This window comes from Culicoides brevitarsis, chromosome 1 (genome assembly GCF_036172545.1).
Source record: "Culicoides brevitarsis isolate CSIRO-B50_1 chromosome 1, AGI_CSIRO_Cbre_v1, whole genome shotgun sequence".
NCBI lineage: Eukaryota > Metazoa > Arthropoda > Insecta > Diptera > Ceratopogonidae > Culicoides > Culicoides brevitarsis.
Window position 1 is genome coordinate 11,763,838 of NC_087085.1, and position 17,592 is coordinate 11,781,429.

General features: G+C 27.4%; 1 protein-coding gene across 4 annotated transcripts in view; it reads right to left on the reverse strand.

Moving 5' to 3' along the window:
• Nucleotides 1-9,440, reverse strand: part of LOC134828195 (uncharacterized) — an 89,227-nt gene extending 79,787 nt beyond the window's left edge. For 2 of the 4 annotated variants that reach the window (XM_063841208.1, XM_063841205.1), the window contains exons 1-2: nucleotides 9,298-9,434; nucleotides 5,076-5,523 (exon numbers count right to left, since the gene is read on the reverse strand). In XM_063841208.1, the coding sequence (XP_063697278.1) occupies nucleotides 5,076-5,136 (61 nt within the window). In that variant the 5' untranslated portion in view covers nucleotides 5,137-5,523; nucleotides 9,298-9,434. Of the gene's footprint in view, nucleotides 1-5,075; nucleotides 5,524-9,249 lie in introns of all 4 variants that reach the window. The other 2 variants (XM_063841206.1, XM_063841207.1) reach the window with 2 other exon arrangements.
• Nucleotides 9,441-17,592: the final 8,152 nt, after the last annotated feature.

Below are 17,592 nucleotides of genomic sequence, written 5' to 3' on the forward strand. Positions count from 1 at the left end.
ATAGAAAATTAATAATTTTAAATTAATTAATTAACTTAGCTTAATTAATTTTTTAAATAATTTAATAATTTCAGTATAATTTTTTTTTTTTATTAATTTTTTAATTTTTAATATTTTTTTTTAAATAATTTTTTAATAATATTTTTTTTGTCTTTTTTTAGGCCTTTTTTTGAAGATATTCATTCTACTCGAGGAAAAATAAATCTTAAATTTGCAGAAAATTTTTTCAATAACTGGATTTAAAAAAGCATCAAAGTGAAAAATTGTTCAAAATTTTACCAAAAATGCCTATAAAAGCCAAGTTTTAAAAGAAAAAAATACTTAAATTAAAAATTAAACCAATTAAAAGAAGAAAAATCCTTTGCGAGACACAAATTCTTCACAATCCACATTCGCATTCTCGTCAACCAGCCGGCATCCAAGCGAAAACCGAGAAGCACTCATAGACACTTGATGTTTTTAAATATTAAAAGTCATTAATTATTTGCATTCATCCGTATCCTCTATGATGTTTGTGTTTTTTTCCCTGGAATGGCAGGCGCTCAGTAACTGAATCATGTTCAACAATGTCACCTATGCTGCCGATCCGCATCGAATGAATGAAGTGATAACAAACGGCGACAACGACGACGACGACGTTGACGGGATATAAAATTGAATGATCATAAAAAAACGTACAAAAAAATTGTATTCAACAAGCAAAATTACGTCCATATGTGTGTGGTATGGGGTGCCTATGCGGCGGTTGGATATTGACATCAAATAGCACTTGACATGTTCGATATAAATTGATTTGTGCACAAAAATTACGACTATGCCATAATTTTGGAGTGAATTTGAGCGAACGAGTATATAAACTTGTGTGACACATTACAAACAAACACACTTGGAGGTGTTTTAAAGCAATTTTTATTTTTGTGTCACTCCAGATATCGCCTACTTTGACAATGCAGTCAATGGAGAGTGAAAATAAAAAAAAAAATAATAGAAAAAATTGATTTTAAGACCATGTCGAGACAATTTTTCGACACGTACTAGACATTTTATTCACTATGACACTCGAAGCATGCATGTCCTCCTCCTTCTTTTCGCCCGTTTTTCCTATTTTTGTCGTCGTCTCAGTTCAATACATTCAATATTTTTCTTGTCATAAAATATTATGCGTTTGGAATTTTAATTTTTCTATTATTATTATATTATTATCGTCATGTAGTAGGTAGTAACTTGAGTTGTCTCTGCTCTCGACAGCAAAATCGCTTCAATTTCCAATAAATATACGATATTTTTTCCCTTTTATTCTATTTTATTATTCATGCATGTGTAGACTTTAATTATTAATAAATGACAATTTTTTGCATAAAATCCAAGATTCAATAGGAAATTAAAATGAAAAAAAAGCCCGGAAATATGACAAGGAAATATGCATTTCAAATTTTTTTTTATTTTTGAATTAAATCGAATGTCGACGAATATTGACTTTCATAATTTCTCCTTGATTGACGGAACACATAATAATAAAATAAATCAATTAAAGTCGGAATATAGAGTCGATGTTATCCTGTCAATGTTTGATATACATTTGACTGACACTTTATTACACTTGTTGTGCAGATTGTGCTTGTGGCGAGATTTCAAGCCAGAATAAAAAAAAATAATAATAAATTACTTGAATAAATAATAATAATTTTGTTGTTTGATAAATAAATTATATATTTTTTGTTCGTTCGTTAAATGATGATGATTGTATGTCTCTTTGTGTCGAATAAATGAATGAATGATGTTATTTTTTTATATATATTTTTCTGGGTTGGAAAAAATATGTTTTAATTTTGTGTTTTACATATTTTATGGGATTCATATTTAACGAGCTGAATTGTTATTTAAATTGAACAATGTTAATGGATTAACCTATTTTTTTTTGTGTATGCGGTGATTTTTCGTGGCTTTTGGACATTAAGAGGTTATTATTCTGATCATTAGTGTATTTAAGAATTACGATGAATTCATTATTTTATTCTCTTGTGGATTGATTTTTTTTATTATAAATTGGAAATTTTTCTCATTATGCAGAAAATTAAAAGAAAATAAATTATGTAATAATTTTTTTTATAAATAAAAATATTTTTTTTATTGATAAAATTTATCAATTAAATTAATTTATTCGATTTTTGCATAAAATTGTAAAAATATAAATATATTTTATAAATTTAAATTAATTAATTAAAAAAAATATATATTTAAAAAAAAATAAATTATTTTTAAAAAATTTAAAAATTTAGAAAAAATTATATTTTTTTATTGATAATTTTTCTATAAAATTGGAAAAAAATTAAAAAAAATTATCCGTACATTTTAAGTATATTTTTTTTTAATTTAAATTTTAAAATTAATTAATTTTAAATTTAATTTATTAAAATAATTTAATTTAAATTATAATTTTATTTATTAATAGGTATAAAAAAAATATTTTTTAATAAAAAAATTATATTTTTATATTAAAAAAAATAATAATAAAATTTTTATTTTTTAAAAATTAATTTTATTCTGATTTTAAATATTAATTTAAAAAAATTAAAAATCTTTAAGGCAATATTTTAATTAATATTAATTCACTCCAATATTTCTCCCAATAGACCAATAAGAAAATCGATTTAAATGTATTTTCCATCTATAAATGAAACATCTCTTTAAAGATGCTTATCAATAACTAATAATAATTAGGAAAGTAACGACATGACATCAAGAATGGTGACAATAACGCAACACAAAACTTTAGCCATTAACTCATCTCATTGCCATTAATAATTAATTAATGTTTTATAATGCAGGTGAAGTACAAACATTATAATTGCATTAGTAGCTGCAACATTAATTCTTGTTTGTGTGACTATATCTACCACAAATAATTCATCGCCGCAAATTAAATGAGCCACCCATCGCAGGCCGTGACAACTGAACATTTTTCGCCGGCAAAATCAACTCTGATGACCTCAAAAACCGAAAAAGAACAAACAACGATCCCCATAAACCATCGTTTGACTGCCAACCTAAACTGTCATGGAGGCGGCGTAGAAAAAAAAAGATAATCTCCTATAAAAACCGAGAGAAAACCAAGAAAAGACAAAACAATCTTTTTTATATTTTTTTTTTCGTTCATTTCTGTCTCATTTATCCCCGAAATCTACCACACACCACAACACTGATTATTGTCATTTTATTCAGTATTTAGACAGCATTGGCCGTCTGCCATATCCATAGTGCACATACGACGACAACGAGCGATCCTTGTGACATGATGTGAACTTCAATTAATACTGACAAATAAATTTTGTTTGTCATGCCGAATTAGACGGGAATTTTTATAACTAGCGAGCGAGAGAGAGTGTGGGAGAGAGTATCAAGTAGTAATTTCACTAAGTGCCGAGCCATCAAGCAACTGCGGAGAAACACGTAAGTTGTTATATAAACAATTTGCTTCACTTTTAATAGAAAATTAATTAATAAATGGCTTCTGTGTGCTCGTTAAATATCAGATAGAGTTCTTTAGAAGCCATTTTGATGAACACGGAGGAAGTGGCAGAAACTTTAAACAAATATTTATTATTATTTTTCTACTAAACTTTATAGTTGGAATTTAGTTTAGTCTGTAATTACGGGGAGGAGTCGTAAGAAATATGTTAAATTGTGAAAAATTAATGTCTTGCAATTTTGAAAAATTTTTTTACAATAATTTTTGAACCAAAAATAATTTTAAAATAATTTATTAATCTAAATTATTCAAAATTAATAATATTTTATAAATTTTTTCTACAAGATATTTTTTTAATTAAAAAAAATTAATAAAATTAATTTTCAAAATAAATAAAATAATTCATCAATTAATTTTTTTTATTATTTTAAATTAATTTGATTAAATTTTCTTTTATTTTAAAAATTTAATTAATTTAATCAATAAATAAATTTTTAAATTTAAAAAATTTTGAATGAAGTTAAAGAATTGTAAAAATAAATTACATTATTTTAAATAATTTAACAAAAAATTTTTTTTTTATTTTAAAAAAATTAAAATGAAGTTATTTTTAAAAATTTAAAATTTTTTTTAAATTAAATTATTTTTTTTTATTTTAAAAATTATTTAATTTATTTTAAATTGAAAAATAATTTGTAGAAAAAAATTATTTTTTTAATTTTAAATAATAATTTAATTTAAATTAATTTTTTCTTAAAAAAATTAATTTTAAATAATGAAATTAATTTTTAAAATGAAAAGAAAATTAATTAAAATATTGAAAAAAATTCTCTTGATAAAAATTAAATTTTGTCATCTCACACGTTTTCTCGCAATTTCTTAGCAAGATTTAAGACAATAATTTCTCATAGTGCACCAATGTTTTCTCGACACTGTGCTATTAGTTCCCATTTCTCAACCTTTTATCTGATGATGATGACGCTGATACGAAAATAATACAGGTGTAAATCGAACAAACATCACAATTACAACAAAAGACTCGTTCCATTACACTTTTTTTCGCTCCTTCGTCGTCTTTCACGTTGCACGTTTAAAAGAAATTTGTAATTTATTGCCAATAAGTAACACAGACACAACCCTCTGGTCAATAGTCATTTCACCCCCATATCCATTTATTTTGTTGTCGATTCTCCTTTCCTTTCATTTTGCCTTTCGAACAATGGCGAGCCTTGGCACTCAAGCAGCAACACCAACGACGAGAGAGTGTAAAAGGTAACAAATAATCATTTACCGACTGACTGAATGGAGAGAAGAAGTAAGTGCGTTTTCTGGTATACTTTTGCCGTAATAGTCGATAATTTAGAAAATGTTAATCTAAAACGAAGAAAAATTGTCCAATAATGTAACGTGTAACGGGATATCTGATTGCACAACGGCATTTTTTTTCCGAGAACGTACATGACAGCAAAATTTATTCCAGGACATGTTCAATACTTTTCTTGTCTTCGGTCCCGAACACGAGCTTAGTTCGAAACAAATGACATTCGTTCAGATACACACACGCGCCAAAATCGAAAGGTGTAATAAAGAAGAAAATCGAACTTACCTTCTAAAATAATGAAAAATACGACTCCCAGCGTATACATGTGTTTTCGATCCATTTTCATGTTTGTTGCGAGCAATTTTCTTCCAAAAGAGATAAATAAATATTTTTCTTTCAACTCGATAAATTCGTCGTCGTGTCAATTGGAATTGGATTAAGTTTTGCACGACTTTTGGTCAAAATATTCACTTATTTTTTTTTCACTTAAATTAATAGAATTTTCTTTCTATGAACGGAAAATGTGATAAATAATAATTTTTGGAACTTTTTGTTTTTTTTTTTTTATTTTTTGTGTAATTTATATCATAATCCACTGATATTTCATTAGTGTCACTGATAATATCTTTTAATTCCGATTCCTCGATTGTATCAAAACCAACGAAAAATTTGGTCGATTAAAATCATAAAATAAATGTGGATAATTAATTACATCCGATGTCATCCAATGTGCCTGCAATTAAATTAAAGGAAAAATTATTAATTTATAATATTAAAGGTTTTAACAATATTTGATATTATTATGATAAAAAAAAGTTGAAGATCGATTTTTGCTTATTTTGAACTCAAAATACTAACAAAATTTTGAAAAAAACTAATTTTTCTTGAAAATTGTAAGAATTTAAAGTTTGCTGAATTCATAAATTCGCTGAATTGCTGAATTCATAAATTCGCTGAATTGCTGAATAAAAAAATGCGCTGAATTGGTAGATCTTTTCAAAATATTTATATTGAAGCTTTGAATTAGTAAAAAATGAAAAGACTCTTGAGCTATGAAAAAAAAAATCAAGTGCAAAAATTTCAATCCTCTTACAAAACTCTTCAACATATGTTCGGTTAATGAACTCCATCAATTCGATGAAGCAAACACACGCACTTTTTGCAGTCAATTACTCTCCCATTCATCAATCAATCCAATTAAGAGCACCGATTTCTGGTTCTCTTACAACCACTTTTCATTTCCCCCCGTCCCCGAAACATCATCAATTATATCGAGAAGACATCTCCTCAATGACCAATATTTCACGATCCAATGCCACACTCTCTCTCTATCTATCGCGCTCAATAAATAAATACTCAAGCAGACACATGCGATCGAAAATCGACTAAATCCATAAAACAATTAATTAACTGCTTTTTGATAGATCTATCTATTTCAACTAGTTAGTTTTTTTGCTATATAGAAAAGTCGTTAAGCACATGACCTATACAATATACTACTGCAGTGGATATTTTTGTTGTAGATACTTTTTTTTTTCAATAAATATCCAAGCTTGGTGCTCTGAAATAGACATTTAAATATTTTGACCGATATCCAAACAAACAAACTACGCGAGCATTGGAAGTAAATACTAGAAGAAAATAAACCAGTCATCAGCGTTATTTTTTTCATGATTGATGGTGAAATATTGACGAGTAAATATTTGTAACTCGTATCGTGTTAAATTAAAGAGTGTGATACACGAAAAAAATTAATTGTGAAAAATTAAATTTCGCAAATATTTTTTTTTCGCAAGTAAATATTTAAATTTTTTTTTATTTTAAAGGTAAGGTTAAATTATTTTATCAAAAAATTAAATAAAAAAAATAAATAAATATTAAAAAAATATGAATAAAAAAATAATAATCACTTTAGAAAATGAATAGAAAACACCAAATTGACTAACATGCATTAATACTGAGTAATATTCATAATTAAATATGAATTTTTGTAAAATAAATTTTAAAATTTTAATTTTTATTTAAAAATATTTTTTTTAATTTTTATTTTTTTTTTTTAGGTAAAGTTAAAAATAAATTAAATTGATTTTTTAAAATAATTAATTGTGAAATATTTTTTTAAATTTATAAAGGTAAGTTAAATTAATTTATCAAAAAATTATTAATTTTAATTTTTTTTAAATATATTTTTATTTTATTTTTTTTTTAATATATAAAAAAATTATTAAATTTAAATTTTTGTTAAAATTTTTTTATTATTTTTAATTTTATTTTGTATTTAAAAATATTTTTTTATTTTTTTAGGTAAAATTTCAACCCAAATCTGAAAGACATCTTAAATTTAGAATAATTGACAAAAAAATTTCCAAGTACCATCATTGCAATTTTCGCAATTCGAGGCAACTGAATGAAAAACGAACAAGAACCAACTATCATACCAATGCTTTGGTGCCTAAATGTGTCAGAATCTATAAAAATTTTAGAAACCTCAATAACTATCAGAATTTTAGCAGCTATCAAATTTTTTTCATTCTGCGAAACACAAAATTTTCACAAATCGAACAAATTTGTTATTATTTATCGATATCAGAATCTCTCTTCTTTCCAAACTATCTACTGTCACATACAACAAAGTCTACGTTTTTTTTTGTCTATCGTATAATTAATTGTTTGACTAACTTTGATTGACCTTTGATTTCATTTAAAAATAATTCTTGTCGTTCCATCATTAGTTTTATTGAGACGCTGTCGTCTTTGGCAATTCAATCACTTTTGTTGGCACCTCAGAGCATTTGCCAAAAAAAAATAAAAATGTTCCATTTATTTACTGCTCACCGAATGACTATCATAATAATACTCAATGTCATGTACATGACCGTTAGTCAACGTTATTGATCATAAAAAGAAATTCATTGCCTTAGGTCTCAGATGCTGCCTTTCACGGAGGAGAAGGAGGATATCGGCGGCATTAACTTACTTTTTGTGAGATTTTCGTGTTAGTGTGATATTAGATTAACTCGGGCAATGGCGAGTTGCTCAAAGGGACCAGCAGGATTTACGAGTGTTTAATCTTTCTTGATTTAATATCGCCCGAGATATCATAAATTTTTTAACATTTCCCTCACTTCCGTTCGGCATTTAAGATTTAAGTGATGAAAAAGCGAACGAAAAACGAAAAAGGAAGAAAATAAATCAAGGACTTGTTTTTTTTTATATATTTTAATTTTTTTGTCGCTGTCAATTCTATTTTGTCAAATTATGTAATATATAAAATACATTTAACGAAAAAACGGCCATAAACGTGATTTCACTTCTAAATTTTCCTTGATTCGTTGTGTTGTTGTCATTCAAGAGAGAGAGAAAAAAATAAAATAACATAAAATTAGATCACCACATTTAACGATTTAACATGATTGCCTATTTTTTCTAAAGATTACTTCGTACATTTCGTGTGTTTGTGCTAAAAATTTGTATATTTTATTGAAATTTCAAGCGGAGCAGATGAGAGACCGCTAAAAATAAAATAGGTACATCAACATAATTTCTTGATTCAACAAAATTTTCGAACGAAAAACATTTTCCGCGAAATATTTTCGCTCTATCTGTGCGAAACACTACACAGACATGCCATTGCGAATTCGTGTGGTTTGCATGATACGCTCAAACAAAGTTATCATTGCAGCACTGCTTTTATTGTTGCCAGCAGAGTGAAATTACACACGTCGAGCACTTTTCACGATGAAGAAAATTTCGCGGCAGGAGAAGCAATAAATGCTCATCATTTGCACTTAAAATTCACCTCAAACAATTATCGAGATAATTTGGATAGACAACAATAACAATTTACGGCGAAATGACACCCTTGGGGTGCACGTGTCGTCCCGTGTAGTAGATAACATAATAAAATGTGTGTTTTTCATCATGCTGTCGTTGCTCATAACATGCATAAAAATGATAGGAGAAACATTTAATATAATAATAAAAAAATTTTTATGTAGAACATTTCACTCGCAGTCTGCTCGACAGACACAACAACAAAAAATTTAGTTTAAATTGTAATTATGCAAATGACACAATTACGATTTGATTGTATGTTCGTTCCTTTTCTTCATTATTTTTATTTTTTTGTGTACTTTTCAGGTGTTGTTGTTTATTGTTATTTTTCTTGAATAATAAAATTAAACAGAATTGTCCTTAAATTTTTTTTTAAACACTTAAAATAATAATGACAGGTGTCAAAATTTTATTTTTTTAATTAACAAATTTTTTTAATTATTTTTTTTTTTAGATAATTTAAAAAAATAATTTCACGTCTTCAAATAAAATTTTCAATCAAAATTAATTTCACGTTTTATTTTTGTCACTCTCATCTCAAAAATTTCCATTCCAGTAATTTTTGCACCTTCTCAAAATATTTTTCTTTTTTTTTACAATCAAAGAAAATCAAAAGAAAAATCACCGTATTTATTTTCTGTATAATTTTCTATGTTATATTATTCGCACGTACACGATTTTTCCTCCTTTTTTATTATTTAATTTTCTTCTTTTTTTTTATTATTTTTCACGTCGAAACTGCACGTCGTCGTCGTCGCACATACGAAAATTGATACACACCGTATTCAAAAGCAGAAGAAGAATGTTAACCGCTTTGCGCTTAAAATTCAACTAAATTCACAAACTCGGTCTCGTTGTAAACAATCCCATACCGAGTCACTCACGTCAACTCACTGCGAGACAGACACAATACCATACACGTAGGTCATGGAACGAAAATTTTAGCGCACACCGCCACCTGTGAATGCGAGACAGCAAGGCAGAAAGAGACGACTCTACATCGCTGCACAGAGAATTTTTGTTTATTTTTATTATTCCTTCGTCTTCTATTGTTGTTGTTACTTTGTGCATCGACACACGCATCCGTACGTCGTGTAGCAGCTCCTCGGTCAGTGCGCAACAAAATTCATAGAGCGAAACGAACGGTTAGGAAATTTTCGTATAAATATGTAAATGTTTTCACATATGCGCCTCGTACACACTCGAAATTCGTTACAAACAAGGTGTTTTTAAATATATTTCGCCGGAATATATTTATAATAATGTTACATGTTCATGTGTGATCCATATGCTGAAAATATCAAAAGAGAGCAATAAGAATCATAACGAAAGTATAAATCATTTTTATTATTGAGTCTCTGAGTGAACGACTCGGTATGTTGGTGTTTGACCTTCGAGAGATTTTTGTGTTCGTGTGTGACATTTTCCTTGACATGCCGCGAAAAATAAAATATTACGAAATATGGTTCTGAGCACATCACGATCCATTTTTGAGCCAATTTATCAAAATTAAAAGAACTTTGTTAAACTTTACCTGAAAGTCCTATAAGGGGAAATTAAGTAAATTTTTTTTTCAAAAAATAATTTTAAAAAAATCACTTTTGGGTTTTTTGTTGTCTATTTTTTATATGAAAAATTAAAAAAAAAATTAAATTTTAGAAAAATTAATTTTTAATTGAAAATTTTTGTTTAAATTATTTATTCAATTTAATTAATACCTAAGATTTTTATTAAAATGAATTAAATTGTATTAAAATTTTAATTAATTAATTAATTAAAATTTTAATTAATTATTAAATCTAAATTAATTAAATTTTAATATTACTTAATTTAATTTTAATTAAAATTTAATTAATTTTCAAACAATAAATTAAATTAATTTAAATTTTTTATTTAATTTACTTAATTAACTTAATTACTCATTACATATAAAAAACTCTAAAATAAATTAAAAATTAAGAAAAATAAATTTTTAATTTAAAATTTTTGTTTAAATTATTCAATTTAATCATTTAGATTTTTATTTAAATTAATTAAATTTTAATTTTATTTAATTAAAAATTTAATTAATTTTCAAAAAAATAAATTAAATTAATTTTAATTTAAATTTTTATTTAATTTACTTAATTAACTTATTTACTTATTTTACTAAATTTTTATTTAATTAATTTTCAAAAATAAATTAAATTAATTTTTTTTAAAATAATTATTAAATAATTTAAAAACATTATTAAAATTCAATTTTTTAAGAATTTAAAAAATTTAGCAGAAATTTTTTAAAATGCGTTTTAGTGCTTATTATTTATTTTATTATATTTTTTGTAAAATTGTGATTTTTTTCGTACGAGTTCCAAAACTTGTAAATTTATGATAAGAATTTAATAGTAAAACTTTTACTATGCATGAAATTTTACTTGATATTCTCTCTCATTGCCTTCACTCTTTTTTTTTCTACTTACTTACTTATTACAAGAAAACCTTATTTTTAAGTTGGCACCCATAAAACTTTTTTTTTCTTCTTATTTTTCGTCTTTGTGTATGCAATCATGTCTTTTGTTGTTGTTGTTGTTCTTTTTTTAAATACAGTACTGCAACGGAATTCCTGCATGGCACAACATCCCCATAATACACGTGATAAAAAAGTAATATTATGTCTCAGTATGAAATTGAAGAGGATGAAAAAAATTGCATATGATTATGTTTAAATCTGTACAAATTAAAAGTTTTTCCTTTCCCAGAAAATTTATACGGGGTTTCAACTTGGCTCAGAACTTTCTAAGCATGTTTTCATGCAAAAGCGTATCGAAAAAGTTTACGAGCAAGCAAACAAGTTGAATTTGTGCGAAATTTAACAAAAAAAAAATATTTTTAAGTGTCCTGTAATTATTAAGCATTCAAATCGGGCGCTTGAACAATTTTTTTTCGCAATTGAACGAAGTACAATACAGAAAAAGATGCGATTTTGACAGCTGCATGCTCGTGCAATTTAGGCAAATGAATTTTTTAGTGGCTGTATGTCTATCCCAATATAATGAATGATGCACCACTTGGGCTTTATATTCAAAAAAATTTCATATTTTGATGCCGTTTTATTCAAAACTGTATTATTATTATTATGATTTTTTTTGTGTGTTGATGAAAAAAATGTTCATTTTTGCAAAAAGTTGTACAAATGTACAACAAAAAAAAAAGAATAATAATACACATTTAAATAAAATAAATATACACCGCCACAAAGCCAGCAAGCAAGCATCGAAGGTACATCATCATGTTGATCTGATGTGTTCTCTCCGCCACTCTCCTCCTGTCTCATCTCCCGAGCACAAAATTTAATTTAGTAAACCCTGAAGCAATTACAGATGCGGGCATTTTGCCAACAAATTTCATATATTTTATTTAATATTTTTTTTTTGTGCTCGCCGAAATTTTCTCTCGTTTAAAAAAAATATATATATAAATACAAAAAATAAAGTTTATGATGTGAATTTCCACTACAACTTCCAATATAACAAAAAAAAATAATAATAATTTATCTACACGGAGTGCGAGAAAGAGTGTGAAGTACATATGCATCACATTTAAAAAATTTATGTTTAACACACATTTCGTCCAGTATAAATCATATAAAACATCAATTTAACTATTTTATCATCTCAGCTCTACATTTTATTATTCATGCTCTAAAATTTATGTACACAAATTAAAATGTATATAACATATATAAAAATAGCAAAAAATGATGAAAATTGGAAAATGTATGTTTCTGTTTCAAGTTCACACATACACTCACACTCGAGCACCATTAAAATAATTGTTCGAGTGATAAATGTAGATCATGCATAAATGATGTCATACGGAGATGATAGGGACACCAACGACTAAATGAGTAAGGTTCGTGCTTTTTAATGTACTGCAGGATAAAAAAAAACTTTTTTGTTGCTTATTTTAAAAAACATGTACAATAATAATAAAGTGAGAGTGTTAACAGCAAGAAAGTGCTGTGGTTACCCACAATCATCTGTGTTCTTTGTGTCTTCATATACCGTTTTTTTTTTTGAAGTTCATTATGTGTTATGAACCTTTTAAAGAGACCAAAAATGCTGTTTTATTTGCAAATGAAGGAACGAAAATGATGATAAACATTTTTTCCTTCTTAGAAATGAATTTTGTTTAAAAATAGTTTGTTATAGTTTGCCTGTCGTCATCATGAATCATGACACGAAAGAACAGAGTTATGCTATCAATTTAAATTTAAATGTTTTTGTATATTCACAGAGAAAAAAAAGTATATTTTTTATTACTAAATATAAAACAAATTTTAAAAAGGATTTTTTAGATTTCATTGGGATTTCGTTTTAATATTATTAAAATACTTGACAAGTTTTTATCCGCTTTCAATCCACACAGAGAAGGATTTTTATTCTATTCCATTGAAATTTGTGTCTGGCAGAGTTGAATATTTTATAGTTCACTTCTGAACAAATACGAAATAAAATAAAATAAAATCTAGAAAAAAAAGAAGTCTAACTCGAATGCAATAAATATCCATCAAAATGTTACGTACAATACCCTCTAAAATCATTGACCGTAAATACTTTGCATTTTTAATGCGTGTCTGTATGGATATTGTGACTTCTGTTGACTTCAGTGCCGGATTCACGGATTGTAAACGGGGAAGAAGTCAATGGGCACAAAGTAAGTTTTTTTTATTGTTTCTTAATGAACTCTGTTAATAATTTTATCTCTGAAAGACCTCAGAAAGGTGTTTTAGACATCAAGTTTGCTTTTGCATTCTTATTAAATTACTTTTCTTAATAGAGTTTGTGACATCCAATATAATCCAGATCCATTTTTGACTCTCAATTCGAGACTTTAAGTTGACACATTAAAAAACATCCCACTGAAATAGCAAAGTGTCGATGTTTAACGTTTTAATAAAATACTTTAACATTTTTAGTAAGACTTTGAGTAATTCGAACTTTTGTTGCCATATGGACAATAACTGTCAAGTATCTGTGTATTACATCTGGGCGAAAGTAGAACATAACAAAGACACATTTTTTACGTCAAGAGAAAAATTTGTGTAAAAATCCCGAAAATTATCAACATTATCGAGAATTTATTAACGCAATGATCGAAATAAGTCATCTTAAGGAGGATATGAATACCGGGCCTACGATCCAGAGACCACTGTTTGCTCATTTGTTGTATTTTTTCCATCATATAGATAATATATTCACATTTTTGTGCTCATAATTTGGGCTAGTTTACTATATTTTAATGTTTTTAATCACATAATCTTTGGCTCTTTTTTTAAATTGATTCAATGTCAATGCAATAATATCACAGGTTTGAATAGTGATGATCCCTTGTAAAATACTGAATTGTTTTAAAGGTTCCTTGATGGTCTTAATTGATTGTTACTCCTTAATGAATAGAGCTGAACATCTCCGACATGTGCTATGTTGACTTTTAGATAATCAGGCAAGAGACCTTTGACACATTTATAAGTGAGGACAAGCACATTAAAGTTTAATCTTTGTTAGTACTTAAGCTCAATTTTTTGTGAACATTCGTTTACGTTTTGGCATCAGTTAAAAATTATAAGATTGCATCGACTTGAAAATAAGAATTTTAGAATTAGTAAAAAACAACAAGGAAATATAATAAAACATACCTTTTAAATTCATCGAAAGCTCTTCATTGCCTCCCTTAGTAAATTTTTGTTCCACACCCCTGTCAATATTTTATTCTTTTTCTTATCCAAAACGTCTTATATTTATTCATTTTTTTATACGTCTTCAAAACAAAAACATACTTTATCGTCATATACCGTGCAATGCTACAATAGAAACTTGAACATATGCTTCACTGCGAAATTATTTTAATCTACATATAATTACCTTTCCTGTGTGTACCTCTTCACGTATACAAAACACACACACATTTTATAGTATTGTCTTTCAGTTTCCGATTGAATTACTTCCACTTAAATGCCTACACAAAGAAGTATATCACCCTCGCTCGCTTGCCTGCTTACCCGTTGTTGTTGTTGCTGCTGTTGTCGCTGCTTCTGCTTCTACCATACCGTTTCACAAAACAATTATGACGAGCGCAACTTTTATTTGAGTGAATGAGTTGATGATGACTCAACTGTAGAAAATATAGAAATTTTTTGTCATGATGAATTGAAGAGAGAAATATTGTTCGGGCAAAAAGACAACAACCCACTTCCGGCATTTATGAAATTTTTTTTTCTATTAAAATTCGTCACGAGTACCCTTTGCTTTCGCCTATTATGTTCGATTATGTCATGTTTATGTTCTTTAACAACGAAAAAAAATTCTATTATTGATATTGCATAACAATTGAATTATATTTCTTCTTTGTTCGCTCGTCGACACATTTGCCAAGTCCCGTTCTTTCTGCGTCGTTAATGCTTGTTTTCTAATAATTTTAATGGAAGTGCCTTCAGGCAAATTTTATAAAATTTGTCATTTTAAACGGAAGCGCCAGAGACAATAACCAAATAAACTTTATTTGCGAATCGCTTTTGAGTGGCACAACAAACACACACGAGCAAGACAAATAATAATCAAGCAATTATATGGTGAAATAAATTCAAGGCAGGTGATGGGCAACAATCGAAGCAGAAATTGATAGTAAGTCACCTCTCTCTCTCGCCTGCAGTGCCAACAGATGCGAGGAATCGGAAATAACATCAAAGTTGGCATTAAACAAATCGACAAGGCATATGAAATGTGGTTTCATGCTCAGAATATTTCCATCGGAAGAAATATGTTAATTGATGCATTTTTTTACGTATGCATCTGTTTCAATTAAAAAACAAAAATTTCTTACCTGTTTATTTGTTTCCTCTCCTTCTTCTTCTCTATATTCCTTATTCCATTTAAAAATTCGTATACAGAGAAAAAAATTGTAAAAATGTACATTGACACGTGCTTTTACGCATTTTAAGCAATTTCAAATCGATCCTTTCGAATGTGAACGTGAATCTGCATTTTTTTTTACAAATTTTTCTTCTTAATTAAGTGTGCTCGTGAATCGGAATTAGTCTCATTACGTGAAAAACTTACGTGATTTTTGTCCTGTTATCGGAACTGCTGCTGTAAAGGAATAAAGTCATGGCGAGCCATTAGAAAGTATTTAATTAGACATTTTTGAGGTAAATTTACCTGGACTGGAATTTGTTGCAACTGACATTCTTCGTTAATTTCGTGACTCGTCGATTAGAAATAAGCGCATTTTCTCGTCTTCTCAATGTTTTTACAAAAGTGTCAACCGCCTTATCCTGTCGAGAAAATTGCAGAGAGCAAAAAAAAAACAGAAACGAAGAATATGCTAAATAAAGAGGCGGCACATATTTTATTTTTGCATAATCCAGTTTAAATGCTCTCAACCGTAATATTTTTATTTTCCTTTGTTGTTACACAATTTACTCATTTTTTTTTTCATTCCAGCCAGATCCACTGGTATTTATATTATTATATTTTTTTTTTGTGTGATGCACTCTTCTCTTGATAAAAAATTCATTTCTTAACTATCTCTGTGTATATTTTTTTTTTTTTTGCAGGACTGCGAAAAGGTACAAGAGAAGCATAAAGCGTGGACTATAATTACACTGAAAACGTCCTTTTCCGTACGAATCGCTGCCCTTCCTATGGAAACAATTCATGGTAAACGACGGACGACGACGAGATTTAATTATAATGCATTTTTTTCACGTACCTATATTTTTTTCCATTCATAGGCAACAATGGATGGCATGACAGGAAAAAAAAGCGAGAATAGTACTGCGTGTGACAAACTCCCTCTCTCTCGTTTTTGCACGAGACACAGTCCAGTGACTTTTTTAATATAAAATGTAAAGTACGGCGAAAAAACATAAATAATTGCAAGACTCTGATTTAAAATTGCAACACATTTATCTAAATAATAATAATAAAAAAAAATAAAAAAAAACTTAAATGAGCTTAAACAAGATGAAAAAAATAATGAACCAGTCGAGTACTTAATTGTCTGCATCTCGCAAGTAATATCCTCCATATAAATTTTCAATGATTTATTTTTCTTTTGTGTCATTTTCCTTCGAACGCTGCCGCCGTCGCTCGAGTCATTTGTTCACTTTAATCAACTAATTATGTGAAATTGCAACTCGAAAAGTGATTAAAATTTCAAATTATTTTCAAGCAAGTAGTTGCAATTACCCAGAGTTATGCACAATGATGATAATAAAAATAAAGTTCATTGCTGAATCCATATGACGACGAACTGAAAATTTCAATATGAAAATGGAGAACGAAATAACACCCAACTTTTAATTGCAATCAATTCGAATTTTGTACGGGAGAGAAAAAAAAGTAACGTAATAATGCAAAAACTCTTTCTCTCATTTCACTTTTAAAAGGCAAGTTTTGTGTGTGTGTGTATTTTCCGAAAGCAGCAACAAATTGAACAAATTTAATGTTCATTCATTTTCTGTCTGCCGCTATTATGCTTTTCTAACACACTGGCAATTGTGTAAAGTGCCAACGATTTGAAATATAAAATAACATAGATTTGAGCTTTTCTCCTTCGATTTTTGCAGTAGTTTTTTTTCGGTGCAATTTCGACACGATATGGTTAACTTTTGCATAAGCATCGTTTTAATGATTGTATCAGCGGATGTAGGATTTAGTGGATTTGTTCTTTAATTAATTCATTGACTGTCGATATATTTTTAAATAAAATTATTTTTTGAAGATTTTGATCTTTAAGAAAAAGTAAAAAATTAATTTCGAATTTAATTTGTTGAATTTTTCGAAAAAAATTCAAATTTTCGAAAAAAAATTTCAAATTTTCGAAAATTATATATTTCCATATGCAATTAATGCAAAAATTATTTAAGACTAATTTCAAGTCTTTAAATCGAATACAACGCCATTCAAAATATCATTTCTCTTCATAT